The 22,256-nt window shown below is 44.2% G+C and overlaps 2 protein-coding genes across 2 annotated transcripts in view; one reads left to right on the top strand and one right to left on the bottom strand.

The window, feature by feature from the left end:
- On the top strand, positions 1-19,188 carry Pwp1 (PWP1 homolog, endonuclein). Its single transcript, XM_006986959.4, has 15 exons — positions 1-194; positions 2,185-2,243; positions 2,350-2,537; positions 4,379-4,464; positions 4,566-4,662; positions 7,640-7,750; positions 8,548-8,678; positions 9,146-9,207; positions 11,659-11,755; positions 12,501-12,562; positions 14,631-14,742; positions 17,305-17,395; positions 17,489-17,610; positions 18,101-18,206; positions 18,861-19,188. Exons 1-15 carry the CDS (start codon positions 123-125, stop codon positions 18,968-18,970), a joined length of 1,506 nt encoding a protein of 501 aa, XP_006987021.1. The 5' UTR covers positions 1-122; the 3' UTR covers positions 18,971-19,188.
- The window catches only part of Prdm4 (PR/SET domain 4), a 28,324-nt gene continuing 25,127 nt past the window's right edge, over positions 19,060-22,256 (bottom strand). Inside the window, exon 12 of the mRNA XM_076554449.1 lies at positions 19,060-19,160. Coding sequence (XP_076410564.1) covers positions 19,070-19,160 — 91 coding nt within the window. The 3' untranslated portion in view covers positions 19,060-19,069. The remainder of the gene's footprint in view (positions 19,161-22,256) is intronic.

Genomic DNA, 22,256 nt, shown 5'->3' with positions numbered 1-22,256 from the left:
GCGGCGCCTGCGAGTGACGCCACGCGGGCGCCCGCGCCTGCGCGCTGCCCCTCCCGCGGAGCTCAGCCTAGTCTCTCCCGGCGACCCGGTGGCCGGCCTCAGACGCGCTGTCGCCGAGGATCATGAACCGCAGCCGCCAAGTGACCTGCGTGGCCTGGGTCCGCCGCGGCGTGGCCAAAGAGACGCCGGACAAGGTGAGGCCTGTGCGTGGGGAGGCGCCTGGGGGACGCTCACGGGGCCGGCCCCGCGTGGGGACCCAGGCGCCCGGCCTGAGCCGCCCGGCGGCGACCTGCCTGGGTCGGCCGGTCTGTAGCCACTTGAAGGGACGAACAGGGACTGCACCCCTTCCCTGCCCGGAGCCGGAAGCCCGGCCCCACCCCCAAATTCGCGAGCACGTGGACTGTAGGCACCGGAAGGGGGCGGGGTGCTTGCTGTTTAGGAATTTCTTAGGGTGATCCGGGTTGGAACGTTTTGGGACAGGGAGGACAAGGTGTCAGTGTGATACATTAAGAAAGAAATCGTACAAAAGCTGGAGGCTGTAGGGAAGGAGGCGGTTACTCAGGGGGTTTGTTCGTCGTACTAAGTGCTTTCTGCAAGCCAGGTGGTGCTCAGGGTTCCGGGATGTGTTTGAGTGAAATAGGGCAGAGGTCTTTTCTGCACTTGACTTTCGACTGTGTTGGATGCCAGAGGGTGTCTGGGTGATAACTCCCCGTGTGATAAGCATGGGAGTGGCCTGGACATGAATTACAGCGGTTGAGGGATGGGAACACTCCCTATAGGTGTAAATTGCACCAGAGTGCACACAGTGCTTAGTCACTGTTTTCTTTGGTGTTTTGCCTACAGCAGGCAATCAATGCATAGAATAGAGACAAGAAATCACCTCATTCGCATTTGTCCGAAAGGAAACGGCTTTCCTTTTTAAAGGGACATACAGCTTTTGAAGTATTTGAAGGGGAGTCTTAAAAATCCCTAGTTCTCATTCTCCACCCCCAAGCAGTACAAATACCTTTTTGTGTGTATGCCCAGGTTCTTGTGTTTCTGTGTGTGCTGTCTGACTGAACCCAGAGCTAGCCAACTGAGATAGACTGGCTGGCCAACACACACCAGAAATCCCCCGTCACTAATCCCCGGCGCTGAGATTACAGGTGTGCTTGTCACTGCGCCTAGTTTGAAATGAGTTCTGGGATGGAACTTAGGTCCTTAAACTTGCTCAACAAACACTTTGCTGACTGAGCTCCTGCCTCCCCAGTGTTTTCTAACCTTTGATTTCTGGAGCTGTCTCAGCCAAGGTAGAATGTCATTCTCGGGAGGATTCTTGTATTACAAGGTTTTTATTTTTGTTTTGGAAACCAGGGCTAATTTTGTAGCCCACCGTGGCCTCAGACGTATGGCAGTCCTCCTGCTTCAGCTTCCTAAATACTAGAGTTATAGGTGTGAGCCACTGAAGAACTGGAGAGTCTTTAGTAGAAACAGAGCAATTGATTCACCTTTGGTCGTGGAGCATTGCCATTATGGCCAGCTTCACGCTCTGGGCCTAAGTATACAATTCCAAGCCATTGTTGGCTTTTACAAGCTAAATTTAGTAGTGTTAGATGTTTTAAAGGCACTGAATCATTGTTTGGGTAAGGAATGACAGTTTTGAAGAGAGTGGCCTCAGTTTTGAACTCTGTGAGAACAAAAGATGCCCAGATAGGAAATCTTACTGGAAGTTGGGAAAATTGAGCAGGAGCTCAAGATTAGAGATGGGGGACTTTGGAGAGTATAATCGGTTACCAGAAAGAATTGATTTGCATTTGGCAGTGATGATGGGGGAAAAGCAGAGGACCACTGTTACATGATTTGTTAATGGATGACCACTGACAAGACATGGAGGTGCCCTTGGAGTTTGAGATAGTTGGAAGAAAAGTAGGCTACCACAGATGCATTTTACAAAAGTTAGCCTCTTCGAATATTGAGGAAGGTAGAGCAGTGTGAGCATGACTTCTGGACAGTATTAGGTGGGAGGGGCCTTAATCATAAGGAGCTGTACAAGCTCCATCTACTTAAATTTAGAGCCTTGATCAATGTGCAGGATTTTCTTGATGGCTCTTAAAAGTTAGAGTTTACAGTTGTTTGAAGACTTCATTCGAAGGCTTCTAATGATTTCCAAAATATGTTCTAATGAAGTGTTTGCTCCCTTTGTAGGTAGAGCTAAGTAAAGAGGAAGTAAAGCGCCTCATCACTGAAGCAAAGGAAAAATTACAGTGAGTTTCCAAGTGCTGCTGCCTGTAGTCAAATCCAGGTTAGTGTGTCAGATGCTTGTTGTTGGGTGGTGCCCCCTGGGTGACTTCCCTTTTTGTTTTCACTCAGAGAAGAAGGTGGCAGTGAGGAAGAGGAGTCCGGGAGTCCTTCAGAAGACGGCATTAGGAGTGCCCGTACCCACCAGGTACGGCCTAGGGAGCCCCTGGAGGATGGCGACCCACAGGATGACCGTACACTAGATGATGATGAGCTGGCTGAGTATGACTTGGACAATTATGACGAAGAGGACAACCCAGGTGAGAAGTGGCTCATCTCTAGTGGGTCTGCTCATAGCGTTCTAGATCCTGCTGTTTGCACCCCCAAAGCTTTAGTCTGTTTTGTTGTCCCTGGGGTCAGGGCAGATAATTTGCCTCAAGATTTGGACTTGTTTCCTGACCTAGTCTAGAAAGAAGCTCTAAACCATTGATCTAAGGTGTAAAGTTGAGATCTAAAGAGACCATCTTTTTACTGCACATGTCGGGGTGATCCTCTGTAACTGACTGAGTTCTCTGCAGCTACAGCGCTGTTGTTGGAGATGAGGAGGAGAGGGAGGTGTAGCAGAGGCTATTGGAGATGCAGTAGGAAGCCTGGGGGAAACTGAGCCTGAGACCACTGGCAAAGGAAGTGTAAGATAAATGGAAACCACTGGCAGGGGCCCTGTGGGTTTGCTTCGTGGCCTTCTGGTGTGGTCCCGGGACCCTGTGGGTGTACTTCGTGGCCTTCTGGTGTGGTCCTGGGGACATTAACCTGAGTCTTGAGGGTGAGAAGTAGACGGCACCTCCATCACCCTGAGTGGGTCAGTAAGTCTGTAGTGGGTAAATCCCAGCTACTCTGCATCTCTGGGACCTAGTAGAATTCTCTCAGAATCAGCAACTCCCAACTTATAAAATCAGAGAACAAATGACCTGACACACAGAACATCAGCTTGGTATGAAGTTTGTCTGCAGCACAGTGAACTCACTGCCATGCTCTGTCCCAGGATTTCTAGTGAGGGAATGTGGTCTGTTCATTATGTAGTGGAGAATACATAAGTACCAAAGATGGTGCTTCTTTATTCACTGTGTGCTCTGTTTTGATATTTCTGTATCTTTTGCTTGTTGGAACTGCTGTGATCCTCTTCCTTGGGGGGTCTTAACTTTGCCGTAGCCCCCAAGTGATGAGGGAATGCAATACTGTGGACAGAGTGCGGTGCGGTTTCTTTTCATAGCAGCTTTTTTTTTTTTTTTTTTTTAGTTTTTCGAGACAGGGTTTCTCTGTGTAGCTTTGCGCCTTTCCTGGAACTCACTTGGTAGCCCAGGCTGGCCTCGAACTCACAGAGATCCGCCTGGCTCTGCCTCCCGAGTGCTGGGATTAAAGGCGTGCGCCACCACCGCCCGGTTGCGGTTTCTTTTCATAGCAGCTTGAATTTACTTGCCTTCCATATCAGCCCTCCACTACCCGGAAATGATGCCATCATATTATAGATCCAGCAGGGATTAATCCGTTTTTAGGTCAGAACTGTGAGGATTTAACCACTCCCTAGAAGCTTGTCAGCTGGCAACCCACTCCCTAACACAAGGGCCTTCAAGGACACCTCCTGTCCAGACCATCACGGTCACTCTGGGTCTGCTCAGTGCTGCCCTCGCAAAGGTGGAGTGAAGGCTCCTCCATTTCCAGAGCCGTGAAGCACAGGAGTGTCAGTGGAGAGCACTGCCTGCAGCGCAGCCTGGCCGACGGTGAGCCTGCCACCTGCCGCCTGAGTTCCCACACCAACCCCTATCTGGGTGGTGGATTTCAGCATCTCCAGGACTCTTTCTTTCTGGACCCTCAAATCTGCCCCTTTAGCACCTTGAATTTTAATTGTGTGGAACAAGCTAGAGGATCTGAACAGAGCTGGAATATTTTCCAAAAGGGTTAAATTCTTGAGTTAATCTTTCTCTGGAAGATTGTGCCTTCTATGAGGGAATGCATTCCAGGTGTCAAATAGAAATGACTTTAAAATTTGTACAGTTTCTTTCCCCAAATATGAAACAGTTAAGGATAAAATAGACCCAAGTCCAGAACTAGATGTCTTGGGGAAAAGGTTTTGTCAAGATGATCTTAATTTTTCTTATTACAGATGCTGAGACTATTGGTGAATCTCTGTTGGGTCTTACGGTCTATGGCAGTAATGATCAAGATCCATATGTCACCCTGAAAGATACGGTAAATGTTTAGCCACATCAGTTTTCAGATTGGTTTCCTAGGTGTTGAAAAACTTTATTGAATCTCTGTCTCTAGCCAATGACTGTTTCCTGCCCACTTAGGAACAATATGAGCATGAAGATTTCCTGATTAAGCCCACTGACAACTTCATCATCTGTGGCCGTGCTGAACAGGAGCAATGCAATTTAGAGATTCATGGTGAGTAAAGGAAATGCCCCACCGAAAAGCTTCCCATGCGATGTGAAAATATTGCAGTGGTCACTACTATGCAACTGTAGAGGCCAGGTCCTGCTGCACCTCTTTTGAGTTGTGACACCGATCAGTTCTACACCACACATCCTGTGCAGGTTATTCTAGGCATGTGTAGTCTGAAATGTCTGTTTCTTTTAATGTTTATAGAAATAGGTCCTTTGGGGAAGAGGTTTTTGTTTTTATTTCTTTCATTATTTATTTGTGTATGAGTGTTTTGCCTGAATATAAGTATGTGTACCATGTACATGTGCCAAGGAAACCAGAAGAGAGTGTCAGGTCCCTGGAACTGGAGTTACAGACAGTTGTGAGCAACTCTGGGGTGCTGGGAATTAGACCCAGGTCCTCTGCAAGACAACAAGTGATCTTGTTCTGCGTTTTTTAAAAAGCTGTTTGTAATAGTTTCCTTTACAGAATATTCTATTTTCTTCCTAATTCAACACAGAGCTACCTTTTTTTTTTGAGATTTATTTTATTTATTATGTGTATGAATGTGTCTGCCTACATGTATGTATGTGTACCAGGTGTGTGCAGTGCCCACAGAAGCCAGAAGAGGCATCCGTTCCCCTGGAACTGGAGTTCTTACAAATGGTTGTAGCCACCACGTGGGTGCTGGGAACAGAATCTGGGCCCTTGAGAGGACCAACAAGTACTGTCCTAACCACTTAGCCATCTCTCTAGTCCCCACCACCATGCTCTTTGTGACCAAAGCATCTTGGTTACTTTTGTCAGTTTAGAAAATACCTGCACCTAAGCCAGAGGGGAGGCTCTAAAGGAATCTGCCTTGAAAACTTTAAGTCAGATTTTTTTCCAGTGCTGGGGATGACTCATGACTCCATACCAGACAGGCACACAGCTCCATCACCACCCCTGAAGCAGATCTTTTTATTAACATTAAATAACTTGCTGGACTTTGGTAGTTTTAGTGTGAAGTATGTTTTATATACTAAAAATGTATCTCCAGGTGTATGGGGTGCTTTGTCCCCATGTTTTCCTTCTTTCTGTCCTTCCTCTGAGCACTTGCCTCGTGAGCAGTCCACTTGCCCTGACACCTGCTTCCCTCAGGCCGTCTTCTGCCCGTCCGCCTAGAAACTGAAGCTGGAGGTGGCTCAGCTGAGACATGGCAGAGTGAAAAGAGCAAAACCTTCAGGCTTGGTGCTCACTGGCCCCTTCTGGTGGCGTCCTGAGTTACATTAGTTTTTGTGTTTTAGTTTTGGGTTGTCTTGTTTTCCCCGGTGCTTGGTGGCAAACCTGGGGGTCTTGGATTGGCGTGCTAAGCAAAGCTCACTAATGTACTGAGCTTCCCGGCGTCACTTCTGCCCTCTTGGTTCACTCCCTCCTTACTTTACTTATGGAACTCAGGCTCTCAGGGCAGACGGCAGAGAACTTGTACTCGCCGAGCCATGTTGCTGCACTCAACGTGTGCGTGCGTGCGTGCGTGCGTGTATCCATCAGAGGACAACTTGAAGGAATTCTTTCCTTCCACCTGGTGGTTGAATTTAGACTTGGAGGCACATACCTAGGAAGCAATCTTGCCAGCACTCTTAACTTGGATTTCTGTGCCTCCTACGGACCTTCCAGGCTGTCTATAGCAGTGGATCTCAGCCTTCCCAATGCTGTGACCCTTTAATATGGTCCCTCATGTTGTGGTGACCCCCAACCATAAAATTATTTTGTTGCTACTTCATAACTGCAATTTTGCTCCTGTTATGCATCATAATGTAAATATCTGTGTTTTCCATTGGTCTTACGTAACCCCTGTAAAAAGGTCATTTGACACCCCCCCAATGGGAGTCACTACCCACAGGTTGAGAACCAGTGGTCTGTAGGAAGGGTTATCTGTGTTATTCCACAGATCATTGGGTTCTGTCAGTACTGAAATTTTTCTAAAATAAGGTTTTCAATAGCATATATAATGTGAAGTTGTTCTAACTCCTGGTGTTTTTAAATTGTAGATGTGTTAACTGAACAACATAGGTTAAGTTTCTCTTTAAGACCAATTGTAGGTGGGAGTGGTAGTGTAGGCCTGTAATCCAGCATTTAGGAGTCTGAGACTACAGAAGCCATGTAAGCCCAGCCAATTAGCAAAATTCTGTCTCAAACGAAAACTATCATTTAAAAAAAAAAAATGTATTAGTCTTTTTGAGATTGGCTTTTATGCATGCACATCTGAGACCATTGTATCCTCACCAGTTTAATTTACATTGTATGTCGAGCACAGTGGTGGCAGCTAATGTTTTTGCAGGACGGTGCCTTCTCAGCAGGGGCTAATGTGGTAGAACTTGACGTGAAATTTCCCAGTCCTAGAATCTGTTCCATAATCAGAGATCTGAGAATTTAAATAAAGAGCCTTAGCTTATTTTCTCACTTCTTCTCAATAAAGAGCTGTTAAGGAGACAAGGGCGAGTAGAACTTAGCTGATTGGGCTCTCTGTCATCACACCATTGTGTACTTCTTGGTGACGTGATTTTGCTCCTCACCTTTGTGTGAATGTTAAAGAGCTACTTCTGTGAGTTGCCATATTTGACAGGCTGCGGGTCTACATTGTTAGTCTTCGTACACTATTGAAATAATTTTTGGTAGGAGTTTAAATTTCTAAATAAAATTATTTTTCTCCAAGGTTTTTTTGTTTGTTTGTTCTTTCAGACATAAAATCAGCTAGAGCTTTAGCAGATAATGTCAGTCCTCATGGAGTGATTTTTGTAAAGAGGAAGTAGATGGCAGAACCATTTATCTGGCTGGCAGTGTTCATGGAAAATGCCAGGAGATGAGAATAATTAGACTGGATGGACAGATTTCCTGTGGCAGTGACCGTGACGCTTCCTTCCAGCAGCGTCTCCTGTCTTAATAGGAGAGTGTTCTTGTGAGGCGGGAGTAATTTCTGAAGTCTTGTATTCATTAAAGTCTCTCTCCCCAATCCTTTCAGTGTACAATCAAGAAGAGGAGTCTTTCTACGTGCACCATGACATTCTCCTGTCCGCATACCCTCTGAGTGTGGAATGGCTGAATTTTGATCCTAGCCCAGATGCTTCCTCTGGTAATCGGGAAACTTGTTTGTTCTGCATGGGTCAGAGGTGTTGCTGATAGTTTGTCAAGTGGTTCTTCATCATTCCTAGTGAAGTGTCACCAGTGGTTTGGGATCTGTGCGCCTCCAGAGTTTAGATAAGCTGCTACACTGTGGGCTGAAAGGTGCTATCCGAAAGCTTTTTGACTGTAGAACTATTGGATTTCGTGAAAGCGCGGTGTCAAGTGGTATCATGTTACCAGCTGGAGTTTAGGGACATAACCTGTCTCAGAAAACACTCAAATGAGCCAGGTATGGAATGGTAGTGGGGCTGGGACCAGCCTGGATTGTAAAGTGAGGCTTGGTCTCAAAAGCAAGAGAAGAAAAGCAGATGGAAGTGAACAGGGACACCTGCCCCAGGAAGCTGCTTCTCGGTGGCTCCCTCAGCTGTCTCTGCACACCTTCCTGCCCTGTCGATGCTTCTCAGGGGAGTCAGCACTGCGATACTGATGACTGGATCGTACTGCAAGGCTGACTGGTGCCCAGTCTTCCTTGACCCTCACCCCTGCAGCAGTCCCTGGAGGAAAGGGCAAGGGTTGTTGCTTAACTGCAGTAAATTTCGTGACTTAGGTCGAAGGATTGAGCCTTCATGTCTAGAATTACAGCTCTCAAACGAGCAGCTCAGCAGTGGCCTGCGAGTTGTTAGAACTGCAGGAGTCCGAGATGAAGCAGTGGGTTTGAGAAGCACTGCTCAAGTCCCCCGTGTGATGGGCCAGACTGGCAGATTCGGTGCTCGCTGTGTCGGCCAAGTGCATCGTTTGTTTCCGTAGGAAATTACATTGCTGTGGGAAACATGACTCCTGTTATCGAGGTATGGGACCTGGATATAGTGGACTCTCTAGAGCCAGTCTTCACATTGGGAAGTAAGCTTTCAAAGAAGAAGAAGAAGAAAGGGAAGAAGGTAAGGAGGAGCAGACAGTAACAGAGAAATAGGCCGAGTCGCTGGAGAGGGGGCATAAGAACATATATTTTTGGCAGTCAGTTTTGGTAGAGCAAGACAGGAAGTTACAAGTTAACGTAATTTCTAATTTCAGAAAGGCCATATATTTTCTGGTTGCATGAAGCTTGTTGGCATGTAATATCACACACAGATGATGTGGGTAATGTGCCTTCATGTAGAGTAGCTGTTCTACCAAATGCTAGTTTTGAACTTAGTTTCTATTTGGCAGCTTTTGTGGTGAGTTCCAACTATCTATATTAATTGTAGTTTTTAAAATAGGTTTAGAGAGAGGTGAAAGGCAGTGTTGATAGATTATGAATTGCTGTAGTTTCTTTCTGAAAAGAATATTTACCATGATAACGCTAATAGAAAGGCAGTTTGTGATGGGTGACATTTAATACAAAAAATAATTAAAATAATTATTACAGAGTTCCTCAGCAGAAGGACATTCTGATGCTGTCCTTGACCTTTCCTGGAATAAGACAATCAGGTAAAAGGATGGGATTCATATGATGCAGATTGTTCTAGTTCAATGCCTGCGCTGTACGTCTCCTGGGCTGGGCCTCTGCCCGTCCTCCTCCTCCTCTCCTGAGTCTGCACCGCCCCAGGGCAGCAGCTGTGCTGTTCAGCTGTGGCCCCTCACCCCCGCAGACTTCGCCAAAGGTGCCCTTTCCAGACCTGGGAACCAGCCAGGTGATGGCGACACGGGCCTTTAATCCCAGCACATGGGAGGCCGAGGCAGGAAGATCTGTGAGTTCGAGGCCAGCTTGGTCTACAAAGAATTCCAGAACAGCCAGGACTACACAGAGAAACCCTGTCTCAAAAAAAAAAAAAAAAGAAAACAAAACATTACCTGGGGACCATGTCCCATCCTCCCCATCACTGGGAAATGTGTACTGCAGTACCAGTGATGCCACAGGATACTGTTGCTTCTCATCAAACTATTTCATTTTCTCACATCACCCACTTACTCACCTTAAGTTAGGGTCAGAGATTTACAGCATAACGTCATCTCTTGACCCCTTTCTAAGTTCAGTGAGTCAGTACATTCATACTGGGCAAATGCCACCACCATCCATCTTCAGATCTTTTCTGTCTTCCAGACTGAAACTGGACCTTATAAATACCCAAACTCTGCCTCTCCCTCCCCCACACCCTCCACCATTGCTCCCCCAGCTCTGGCAACCACCATTCCACTTCCTGTCAAAAGTATTGAGAATTAAAGGCATGTACCACTCCACCTGGCATGGTTTTTATGGTGTAGTCTCACTGTGTTGCCCAAGTTCTCTCAGACCCTGCACTAAGCAGTATTCCTGCCTTGGCTCCCAGTCTGCTGGAACTATAGTAGGTCCATCCTCAGTGACGGAGACGTGGAGCTCTCCGTGCTGTGCTCCCAGTCTGCTGGAACTATAGTAGGTCCGTCCTCAGTGACGGAGACGTGGAGCTCTCCGTGCCGTGCTCCCAGTCTGCTGGAACTATAGTAGGTCCGTTCTCGGTGACTGGAGACGTGGAGCTCTCCGTGCTGTGCTCCCAGTCTGCTGGAACTATAGTAGGTCCGTTCTCGGTGACTGGAGACGTGGAGCTCTCCGTGCTTACTGACCACTGTGTACACCTTCTTCGTGGAAAATGTCTCTTTCATTTGAATTGTAAAAGTCTCTTACATATTCTGAAGTAATACCTAGCTAGAAGTGTGTTTCCAGATATCTGACATGCTGTGGGTTATCTTCTCATCTCCCTTGTGAAATCATTTTAATGTGGAAGGTGTCCAGTTTATTCTTGTTGATCATACGTTTGCTGTTGCATCCAAGAAACTTTCCTAACTCAGGGTCATCAAAATTTGTATGAAAGTGTCCTGAGATTTTATAGTGTTAGCTCCTATACTGAAGCCTGCCATCTGCTTTGAGGGGTGTGGATGCTAAGGTGGGGGTCGGACTTTTTCACAAGGATATTCCATTGTCCTTGAATCATTTGTTGGAAATACAGTCAACCCTGTCATTCCCCAAACTTGAACATTTAATTGTCTTGGCACTTTTAAAAATCAAAAATATCAGTCACTGAGGAATGCAAATTAAACCAGCCACCGCTAAGCGGGCAGCAGGCATATAGTTGTAGCTACCTGGGAGCCTGAGGCAGGAATACTGCTTGAGTGCAGGATTTGAGGCAACCTGGGCAACATAGAGCAAATCTTAAAAAAACAAAACAAAACAAAACAGTGTGCGATGGTGGCTCACACCTTTAATTCCAGCACCTGGGAAGCAGAGGCAGGCGGATCTCTGTGAGTTCCAGGACAGCCAGGGCTACATAGAGAAACCTTGTCTCGGAAAAAGAAAGAAAGGGGGGGAAAATCCAAAAACAAACAAAAAACAGCGGGAGGAGTGGCTCAGTGGTGAGAGCACTCACTGCTCTTACAGAGTTTGGTCCTGACACCCACATCCAGTGCCTCACAGCAAGTGTATTTTCTGAAATTTACTTCTGTATGGTCAGTCTGTAGGTCTGTCCACTTGTGATAACCTTAACTTTTCCATTCATTTTAAAATTGAGAAATGTGTGCTTCCCAGTTGTGTTTGTGGGTCCCTTGTACAGGCATAGAAGTTTCAGAATCGGCTTGCCACTTTCTGCTGAAGTTAAGCAAGCTTTGGAGCAGAGTGGGTTGAGTCTCTCAGTGTGTGGGTGGACCTGTAGTCAGCCTGTAGCTCAGCCTATAGGTGCTGTTTCCATCTCAACAATATTACATCTTCCGGTACAAGTGGAGAAGGGTCTTTTCACTTTGATGTTTGTTCACTTATTTTGATACTCTTTGCTAGTTTTCAGGATGTAATTCTTAAGCTTTGTTTTCTAAATTCCTAATATTTTACTGCTTTGATTATAAGTGAACTCCTTATATATGTATTGCTTTGTTTTTAAAAATGATTTCTCTAATTTGTTTCTTCCCTTTTCTCAGAAACGTGCTGGCCAGTGCGTCAGCAGACAGCACTGTCATTCTCTGGGATATGTCTGTGGGGAAGCCAGCAGCCAGGCTTACTGCACACACAGACAAGGTACGGGACTTAGTGAAGGAAGGCTTCTGAACAACCTGGCGGCTCATTGGCTAAAAGAATCTGGACATTTGCATATGGCTTTGTGATTTACAAAGTGCTTTCACCAGTTATACCACTGAGGTTCAGAGAGATATAATCCTCTAATCTACAGAATAGTGACCCTATGACATGGTCACGGAGGTCCCTGGGGTTAAGGGAGTATGGTCAGTTACAGCAGTTAAAAAGAAAGGTTGTAGCAGATGGGTAGCTACAAAACTCTGCTCAGGGTGCTGGTGTATTATAAACAGTTGGACTTTGAGGCCTGTGCATTTGCCCAATCCATTCTACTTTTCTCCCCTTTCTTCTGAGGGATGTAAGGAATCCATCACAGGGTATGATGAGTGCTGTTACTCCTGTAAGTGCTAGCTTTTATTTGAGAACATGGTTTCCCTTTTTGAGTATTTAATAGCTGGTTTCTTGACCAGGCATGGTGGCTCATACCTTTAATCCTAGCAGTCAGGTAGCAGAGGCAGGTGAAACTCTTGAGTTCAAGGCCATGAGGCCAGTCTAATCTAGCAAGTTTCAGACCAGGCCTACATAGTGAGACCCTTCCTAAAAAACAAAACAACAACAAAAGCCCCTGCAGATTGCACAGTATTGGGATTTCAAAGAGGAATGCATAGAAACACTGCTGAGTGTCTCACCACGGAGTAGCACTATTACTCAAAGTGGGTAAAGAAGATCTCTTCATCCTTCTTCCCTCTAGGTCCAGACTCTGCAGTTTCATCCATTTGAAGCACAAACTCTGATTTCCGGGTCATACGATAAGTAAGAAAGCATTTCTCTTTCTGCTCTTGCATTATGCTTAAACTAATCTAAAAGTACCTGTGTGTGTTTGGGGTGGGGGGTAGGGAGCTCAGAAGTTGTTCCCAATATGCACAAGACCTTCTGTCTGCACCAACTCCAAGACAAGACAGGTGCCATCTGATGCTTAGTCAGGCTGTACGATTGCGGTAGCTACATGCATAGTGCTATTTTTTCAATCCCGATCCTTCCAAAGAGAAATGTGGTTTTGTCATAATAATCTAACTTCTCTGGTTTTCAAAGGATGTAGGAGTAAGCCATTTTTGTGATATAAGCAATCCTAAACTTGGTGACTTAAGACAAACATTTCTCAATTATGCCATTTGAGATTCTGCCCATGTAGGCTGAGTTAAGCTGGTAAATGCTCACAATGGCTTGGTTAGGCTAAACAGAGACACTTGATTCTCCAAAGGCAGAAATACCAAGGCCTTTGGAGATTTCATTCGGAACTAGATCACTTTTCCTGCCATGAAACATGGTACATGGAGTGGGAGATGTGCTCTTCCATGGGGAGCATTCACACATCACATGGCAGAGGAGAAAGGCATCTAATTGGAATGTAGTTGGAGCTGCCATCAACTGCAGGAGCCCTGTCACGTGCTCTCCTTTTTACAGGTGGCATCTGTGGGGAGGGACAGCCAATACAATCAAACCAGTTATCGGTCTTTGTTTGGACTCCATCCTTTACAAGAGTTTGTTTCCAGTTTTCCTAAGATGGGATGCTAGGCTATTCTGTGTTGCAGAGGTCAGTCAAAGAAAGGGGGTCACTCCAGAATGTAATTTTAGGCTCTCTGGCAACAGGGAGGAACAGTTTCTATGAGCTGAACCTCAAACAGCCGTGCAAAGGCTGATTGTCACACAAAAGTTGTTTTTTTTTTTGTGTAAAACAAGTTCGGGTGCCAATGCCCCTGATCTAACCTGTTTTCTGAAGGAAAACATCACTTCCCTGGAACTTTAGTTTTTATTGTGTACTGTTTTCAGTACCCAATAATTCAAGATGCTCCAGGTGTGCCAGGATCATCTTGTGACTAGAGTCATGCAAAGGTTGTGAAGCTCCTTCACAAAAAACAAAAACAGCAGAAAACGATCAGTTTCCACAATGATTTCTTCAAGGTCTAAGTACTTCTAGGAAACAACTATTCATTCTGGTGTTTACCCTAGTACCCTGCAGTGGTTCTACTAGATTTCTGTTACAGTGTGATTTGTGAAAAATCAGACTGTATCCCTAAGTTCCTCAGTACAGTACCTGGCTAGAGAAGAGCTGTGGTTAGGTCCTGAATTGCACGGCTCTGAGCCCTACCTAGGAAAAGGAACTAAGAATTGCCCAGGACTTTGGGACTAGGACTCATCCGTAAGTGAAGATTTTTGACCAGCAGAAGTTAGGCTCCAGTTAGAGCCACAGTGCCTTCAAGTGACAAAACCTGAATCCACCAGTGAAATTCAACTCTTGGGGCTGAAGACATGGCTCAGTGGTTAAGAACACATTTTGTTCCTTCAGAGGATCCTGTTTGAGTTCCCAGCACCCACACAATAGCTCACAACCATCTCTAACTCAAGTTCCAGTTATCTGATGCCCTCTTTTGCCCTCTTTGGCCTCCAGGGACACCATGTGCGAGCGCGCCCCCCCCCCACCCCCACCCCACCCCCACCCCCACTGCATATACATTCATGTAGGCAAAACGTTCACATACATAAATAAATCTAAGATAGAAAATGAAGAGTCTGGCGGGCTAGAGAGATGTTCTAGTCTTTAGGAGAACTTGTTCCTCTTGCAGAAAACCTAAGTTCATTCCTAGCACTTACATCAGATGGCTCACAGCCGCCTGTAATTCTAGCTCCAAGGGATTGGATGTCTTCTGAACGACATGGGCACCCACACACACAATAAATGTAATATTTCTTTTTTTTTTTTTTTTAGTTTAGAATTTTAAAATGGGCTTTAAATAATTGAATTCTGAATCACAATGTTGTTGCTCTGTTATCATTTCACTAAAATATATTTAACCCTAACATGGCCTGCAAATATGTGCAGGTCAGTGGCTCTGTATGATTGCCGAAATCCAAACCAGAACCATCGCCTGTGGCGGTTCAGTGGGCAGATCGAGAGAGTGACCTGGAACCACTTCTCACCCTGTCATTTTTTGGTAAGAATATGCACGTTGCTTCTTCAGGTTTTTAAAACTTACTTTCTGAGATTTTCAGAAAGCATTTCTCTGTTTAGAAGTACGAAGCTTCTAGGTCTTAGAATTGAAAACAATATGTTTCTTAACAATGCAAAGGCTTACCTACAAAAATATTAGAAAATTAATCATCATAATATTCTGTTTCAAGATTTTCAGATAGGATCTGTGTAGCCCAGGCTGGCCTTGAACTTGCAAATCCTCCTGCTTCTACCTACTTCTGGTGCTTTTCAGTGGAAAAAACATCAGAAGATACTCTTACTTAAATCCTTATGTGTAAATGGAACTCTAGAGATGATTAATAGCATTACTTACCAAATGGAAAGAAATAGACTTTCTAAAGATTCCACTAACATCGACCAAAGAAAAAGAAAAGTCCTAGTCTTGCAGCATAGGAGTATGTTCTGAGAGAGAATACTGTTCAAAGAGGGGAGGCGTTTGCCTTTTAATTAGCGTACAGATTAACAGGTTCCTTTGTGGCGTTTCCTTTTTTTTGTTTTTGTTTGGTTGGTTGGTTTGGGGGTTTGAGACAAGGTTTCTCTGTGTAGCCCTGGCTGTCTTGGAACTATCTCCGTAGACCAGACTGGCCTCAAGCTCAGAGATCTCCTGCCTCTGCCTCCTGAGTGCTGGGATTAAAGGTGTGTACTACCACCACCCAGCTGCTTTATGGCATTTTCCTTTAGGCTTCATTTTGGTTGACCCTCCGTTCCCCACCATGCCCCATCCTTGTTTTTCATAGTGCACCTTTTTGCCCTCAGTATTCCTCACTCTGTATTTCCCTTTTTGTTTATTTCATGTGTTCCGTTGTCTCCCTTAAAAGAAAAAGAAAAAAGAAAAAAAAAAAAACTGGTTCTACTTGTTTTTCGTTTGCAAACTTAAAGTTTATATGTATATGTGTTCGTTCACTGGCCTCTGGTATAGCCTTCATGAAAACCCGGGAAAGCGGAAGTCACAGTAATGTTAAATGCCCACGTTCCTAAGAAAATACAACTTATACACACATGTATTTTAAGCAAGGTGTACCTTGCAGTATATTTAGACAACAGTAGTATGCAATCATGTTTATGGGAAAATAATGAAATTTAATCTAAATGCTTTTAAGTATTCTTAGAGCTGTACAACATAAAACTATTTTCCTAATTTATAACCACCTCAAATCAAAAAAATTGAAAAGTTGGTCAGTAAATAAGATTGCCATTTCCAAGTGCATTTAGCCCTCCCTTCCACTCTGGGACACAGTGTGACTGTGTATCCCAGGCTAGCCTCAAAGGCATGATTCTCCTGCCTCAGCCTCCTGAGAGCTTATAGCAGTGCATCACAGATTCTTTATGTACAAATTGCAAAATGTTCCAGTCCCAGATAATTAGGAAACGGAGCAAGAAAAGAACACTTTTCAGTTTTAGGACAACTTTTTAAGAAATTAAGCTTTCAAACAGTGTTTCTGAGAAGGTCATTTGTTACCATAAGATCATTTTATGGTTATTCTAAACGTTTGAGTGTAGTTTTTCTCTCAAAAGAGAACTTTACCAGTTGCGGGAGGCACTGTTCAACGCTGACGCAGTAGGGAACAAAAGTGTGCTGTTACAGGGCCTCCTAGAGTACAGCTAAATAGTTCCAAACAGCATCTGTGCCCCCTCCGACTCTGAAGGCTCCCACTGTAGGAACCGGATTGAAAATCACTGGCACAACACGTGCAAGAATTGGTGCTGTTAGGACCTTCAGTAGAGATGCTTAGTCATTTCACCCTGGGGTACAGGAGATGAATGCATCACAATTACGTTCACCCCTGAATCCAGCTTTTGCATAAAGGATTTTGAAGGCTTCTTTCTGGTTTGTAATTTTTTTTTTCATTTCATTATGAGTGTTTTGCCTCTGTGTATGTGTAAGTGTACCATGTGTATGCAGTGTCCATGGAGGCCAGAAGATAGTATCAGATCCCCTAGAGCTACAGTAGAGATAGTTGAGCCACCATGTGAGTGCTGGGAACCGAGGCCAGGTCCAGTCTTGGTTTTTGACCCTACAGCTAGCATTCAAAGCCTCGGTTCCCACCCCATCCTGTGGTGTTGCCCTATGCTTCCTTTGCTCCCCAGTTCTTGAGAGCCTCGCAGCTTATTTCCATGGAGGTCCACTGCCATGGCAGTGTTGAGACGTGATGGGATCACATCATCTTCTAAGTTCCTTATTGGCTCCCGACATCCATCTTTCCTCCTCTGCCTCCCATTCTGTGTGCTCCTTGGCTCACACCTGCAGCCGCCATGTTCAGCAGGCCTCTGTGCCAGCCCGCCCCACCCCAGGTGTTTCTCCTGCCCTGTGCAGTGACTGCCACTCTGTGTCCCCATGTCTCTAACCCTGCTCTCTCCTGCTTCATAAACATAAAAAGTAAGTTCTTGTGTCTGTTGTTCATTTTTAGTAAAGTCTACAGATAAATTTTTTTTACTGTAATTTATATACTGTAATTTACATACTTCTCCATTGCCAGATTTTATTGTCATATAACATGATCTTGTCCATCTTTTTACTCTGCAGGCCAGTACAGATGACGGCTTTGTGTATAATCTGGATGCACGTTCAGATAAGCCAATTTTTACACTTAATGCACACAACGATGAAATCTCTGGTGAGCAAGAATGATGTTTCTTTCAAATGCATTGTTATGACAAAATAAATCTAAATTTCAGGCAGTAGCTCCTGAACTAATCTTATCTTCCAGGTCTTGATCTGAGCAGTCAGATCAAGGGCTGCCTCGTGACTGCTTCAGCAGACAAATATGTGAAGATCTGGGACATCCTAGGAGACAGGCCAAGTCTCATTCATTCTAGAGACATGAAAATGGTGAGCATCTCCCTGATTCTTTCATTGTGTTTCTGATGTATTTTGATGTCTTTTCCTGGCAATCACTGCAATCAAGGATGTGTTGAAGTTAATTTTGAGCTAGTTTCTAACTTAGAGAATTTTAAAGAATTCAGTTACTATCTAACTCCTTTCTGGTTCACAAGCTTAATAGTCGTGACAGGATCAAGAAGAATGGGAAAAGGACATAGAGAAGTGGCCATAGCTTATCTTTCTCAGGAAATCTTAGAACTTGGAGCACTTGAGCTATTGGTGGCTCTTTATTTACTACATTGAAGTTGATTTCATATTTATATCTAAGCAAACCATTTAGAGTAAGCGTTCTTTAACAGATGGGGAGTACTTGGTGTGTGGGGGCACTGGGTTCCATGTGTAACATTGGCAGTCGAGTATCACGGCAGTTCAAAACCATGTGTATATTCACTTAGTTCTCTGGAAGGAAATCACTGACTTTCAGTTCTTCTCTCCCCAGGGAGTTCTCTTTTGTTCCTCATGTTGTCCTGATTTGCCATTTGTTTATGCCTTTGGAGGTCAGAAAGAAGGGCTTCGAGTTTGGGACATAAGCACTGTCTCTTCAGGTGAGAACCTTCAAGTTCCTGCTCTTTCTGGGCAGGAATTTAATGTGCTATGTGGATGGCAAAGGCATGTCCAGTGTGCATCCTGTAGTCCTGACTTCAGAAAGTTTGTCTTCATACTTGAAGTGGGAAGGCTTCCTGGGAAAGCTGAAAGGAAATGTAGCAGTCTCCAGGAAGACTTCCCCTTCCCTGGTGCCAGGGTGCACAAATGTGCTCATTTCCCAGCTGCTCACAAGATAAGGCCTCCCCTCAGAAGAGTAGTGAACGACCTACTGTCTTAAGGTTGCCTACTGTGTTTTACAGACAGTATGTCCTCACTAGATTCTCCCTCCATGGTAAGGATTCTAAGATCTGTCTGGGTTGCTGATTTGAATTTATAGATGTGAAGTATGTATAGATTATATGTGCGGTTAGTACAGAGGAAAAAAGTCTGTAGCCGAGTCCTGTTCCAAGGCAGAGTTAGAAATCTCTAGAACAAGCCCGAGAAGTATAAAACGATAATTACGAAGAGTAACTCATTTGGTACATTAATGGGTCAGGTTTCCAAGCTGGTTACTTTCTCACATAGTATTAAATATTTTCTAAGTTTTCACCTCACAGCAGAACCTTACTGTGTTATGCTCTCGTCTTACGTCCTTATCTCATGGTTCCTTTTAGTGAACGAAGCATTTGGAAGACGGGAGAGACTAGTTATTGGCAGCTCAAAAGGCTTGTCTGTCGGTGGGCCTTGCGGGAGTGGGAGCCCACAGACACCAATGGAGTCCTGACAGAAATCAGTCTCCTGGGATGCTTACATGAACTCGGGGTTTCGAAAAGCTGGCCTAAGAATGTCCCATGTGTACCTGCAGCCACACGATGGAAACAATTCAGTTCTTGTTGCCGTTCCTCTGCAGCTTTGGTGGCAGTCCACGGCCTTTGTGTCTGCCTTCAACTGGGTGTTGTACAGGTCTTGCATTTCTTAAAAATAAAAGTTTTTTAAAAATGATTCCTTAAACGTTCCATCTGACCTAGAACTTTAGGTTTATAAAATGTGAGTGACTGAAGTTTTGGAGATTGGGTATGGCTGTTAGCCAGGCTGGTGTGGTGGCTCATGCTTGTCCCAGCACTGGGGAGGAAAGAGGGAGGAAGACTTCTAGGGCTCCATGGCCAGCCAGCTGGTCTGCTCAGGGATCCACTTGTCTCCATCTTCCCAGGCTGGATTACCAATATGCATGGTACGTTCTAGAACTGAATTCAGGCCCCTGTGCTTGTAAAGCAAGTGTTTTACTGACTGAGCAGTTTTTCCTAGCACATTTTGTTTTTAAAATGTGATCGCTAAAGGTACTTTGACCTTCTGCATATTAATCATACTTTTGACAACACTGTTAAAATGCTTTTGGTTATGAACTTATATTTTTTCAGGAATGTTTTTTTTGTCTCAATATTTAAAAACTATTTTGTGGGAGTCAGTTCATATGAATTTTCTATGATCAAGATATTTTACTAAATGGACAACAAACTGTCAGAGTACTACTAAATAAGTTCTAGTTCCAGTAAATTCTCCCTCTAGTTACTTCATAACCTCTAGCCTCTTTTCAAATGAACTTGAACTTATGCTCATAAAGCACCTTGGACTTAAAGGTATAAATTTAAGAATTGTACATTGTTCCATTTATCAACCTCATAGGACAACTTTCCACTTATTCTTTCAGTGTATGTCCATTCTCCTTTCAAACTTCACCAATTGCTAAACTGATTTCTAAGTTTTATGATGTTAATACTTAAAATGACTAGGACATCCTCTTATTTTGGAGCAATACAGTAAACATTCTATTTGTCATTAAGATTCACCTCATTTGTGCTTCATTCGGTATTTTCAGAATGCCAGACATTGCTCAGTCTCATGAGAATTTGTGTGATCATTATAAGAATGAGAATAGAACCAAGTCAGACGTGTTGCCCACACGACTGCTGTGTGGCAGACGTTGGGGAAAGCACAAGGATGCAGAACTAGGTCTGACCGAGTCCAATGCTGCCTCTTAAAAACCACCCTCACTCCTGTCAGGCTTTGGTAAGTGCCTACAAGCTGTTACTGTGAAGATAAAATTAACGTGTAGTAGAGCGTAACATATTTTCCCTTCTTAGTACTTGCTTTGGCTTTGAGCTTGAAATTTGAGTTCCTACTTCAAGATGCTGTCCTGTTTTTCACACGACTTGATTTTCAGACCCGGTCTGTTCATTGTCAAAGTCCAGTTGTCTTTACTGAGCCAGGCTTACCATGCACTTTACTCCTTATCTCTTCTCGGATAGGACCTTTTCACTCCTGCCCCTGGACTTGATACCACATGCCTGCAGTAGCATGCAGCAAAATAGTATGCAGTCAATGATCGGCCCATTGACTGTAAAGGGGTTGGGAAATCTCTGATGGGCAAGTTACAGTGTAGATATCCTAACATTCTAGCAAAAGCATTGCTCAGTTTAGTAGGATGCTGGTATAAACCCACTGCCCCTGATGTAAAAGTGTAGCATGTACGATAATAGTGTGTAAGACTTGGTAACTTACTACTGTAAACCATCCAGCCAAGCTACACCACAGCCTCCCACCTCAAGTGTTTTATTTTTTACTACACTGAGGCCACATGAATGATAGTCTATGCCATCTGGGTTTGTGTAAATATACCCTGTGCTACTGCAGAGCAATCAGTTGCCTAGTTACATGCTAAACAGACCTTTTCTTAATCTATAAGCAACATGATCATAATATGCAGGGCTCCTACATAACTGTAACCTGATTCAGAATCACCTGGGGAGCTTAATAGGCTAGCTGGACTCCTGGGGCTTCATAGTCCTTAGCAATCTGAATGTGAAGCCAGATCTTGGAGGTCCTGGAAGATATTGTATATGAACAGGCCATAACCGTTTGCTAATTAATTTGTTCTCATTCTTCCTACAGTGCCAAACTGCTGGCTCTTTACATGGTTTCTTCTTTGTTCTGTGTTTTGGGTGTTTTGTTTTGTGTTTTATATTTTGATTTAAAACAGGGTCTTGTAGTCCAGGCTGCCTTGAGCTTGTAGAAATCCTCCTGTCTTAGCCTCCTAAATGCTAAAATTACTAGCTTGTGCCACCACGATGCCTTACATGGAGGTGGGGGGAGGGGGACGCCTGTCCTTGTCTGAGGTCTATGGCCTAAGACCCTTCAAGTACACATACATATGAAAGAAAAACTAAGGAACAACAAATCTACCATAGAGGTGCCATCCACCCACTTAGGTAATAACTTCACTGCTGGTAATAGAAGCCACCACATTAGAAGAAGCCTTTCACATTGCTCATAACTGATAGCTATTCTGGAAGCTACTCTTCCACACTCCTTGGATATATGGTTAAGACGGTTGGCAGAACATTGGCTAAGTGAAGGAACTCTCTTCTTGCCTTATAGGCATCCACAATGCTCCTCCTGAATAAGTCCTTGCTAAAACTTAGCTATTCTTAAAAGGACACCAGTCACTGCATTGAGGCCCAACTGGAGAAACTCATTTTAACTTCAACTAAATGTCCAAATATTACATTCTGAAATACTGGAGGTTAAGAGTTTAACACAAATAAGGAAGACAGTTATATCCATATAGACACTGGCTGTATGTGTACAGAGAGGTCTTCCTTCAGGGGGCAGGTTGATGGGATAATGTAAGATCACGTAATGGATGGACTAAAAGCAGCTGGCCTACCTATATTTCTCAGTAAATAAAAAGAACCAGTAAAAGAACACTTACTGCACATTTTGTACACAGGTCACCAGTCTAAAAATAAGATCTAGACTATGACATCATGCTGTCTCTAATGTTACTCTGAACCTTAGAAACATAGAAAAGTATGAGCAACTCACTTTTTAAGGAACCACCAACCATAATCAAGGCATTATGGATGTTTCTAGGCTTCAGCCAAGAATTATTCCTGTCTAATTTCCAAAGTTTAGGACTTCCTGGGTTATTGTGTATCCAATTTAACTCAGGATCTGTACGAACATGAAAAAAAAAATGTAGGCGTGTATAAAACACAGTACTATCAATTAAG

The sequence above is a fragment of the Peromyscus maniculatus genome, chromosome 18 (genome assembly GCF_049852395.1).
Source record: "Peromyscus maniculatus bairdii isolate BWxNUB_F1_BW_parent chromosome 18, HU_Pman_BW_mat_3.1, whole genome shotgun sequence".
Taxonomy (NCBI): domain Eukaryota; kingdom Metazoa; phylum Chordata; class Mammalia; order Rodentia; family Cricetidae; genus Peromyscus; species Peromyscus maniculatus.
This window is presented reverse-complemented; position numbering and strand designations above follow the sequence as displayed.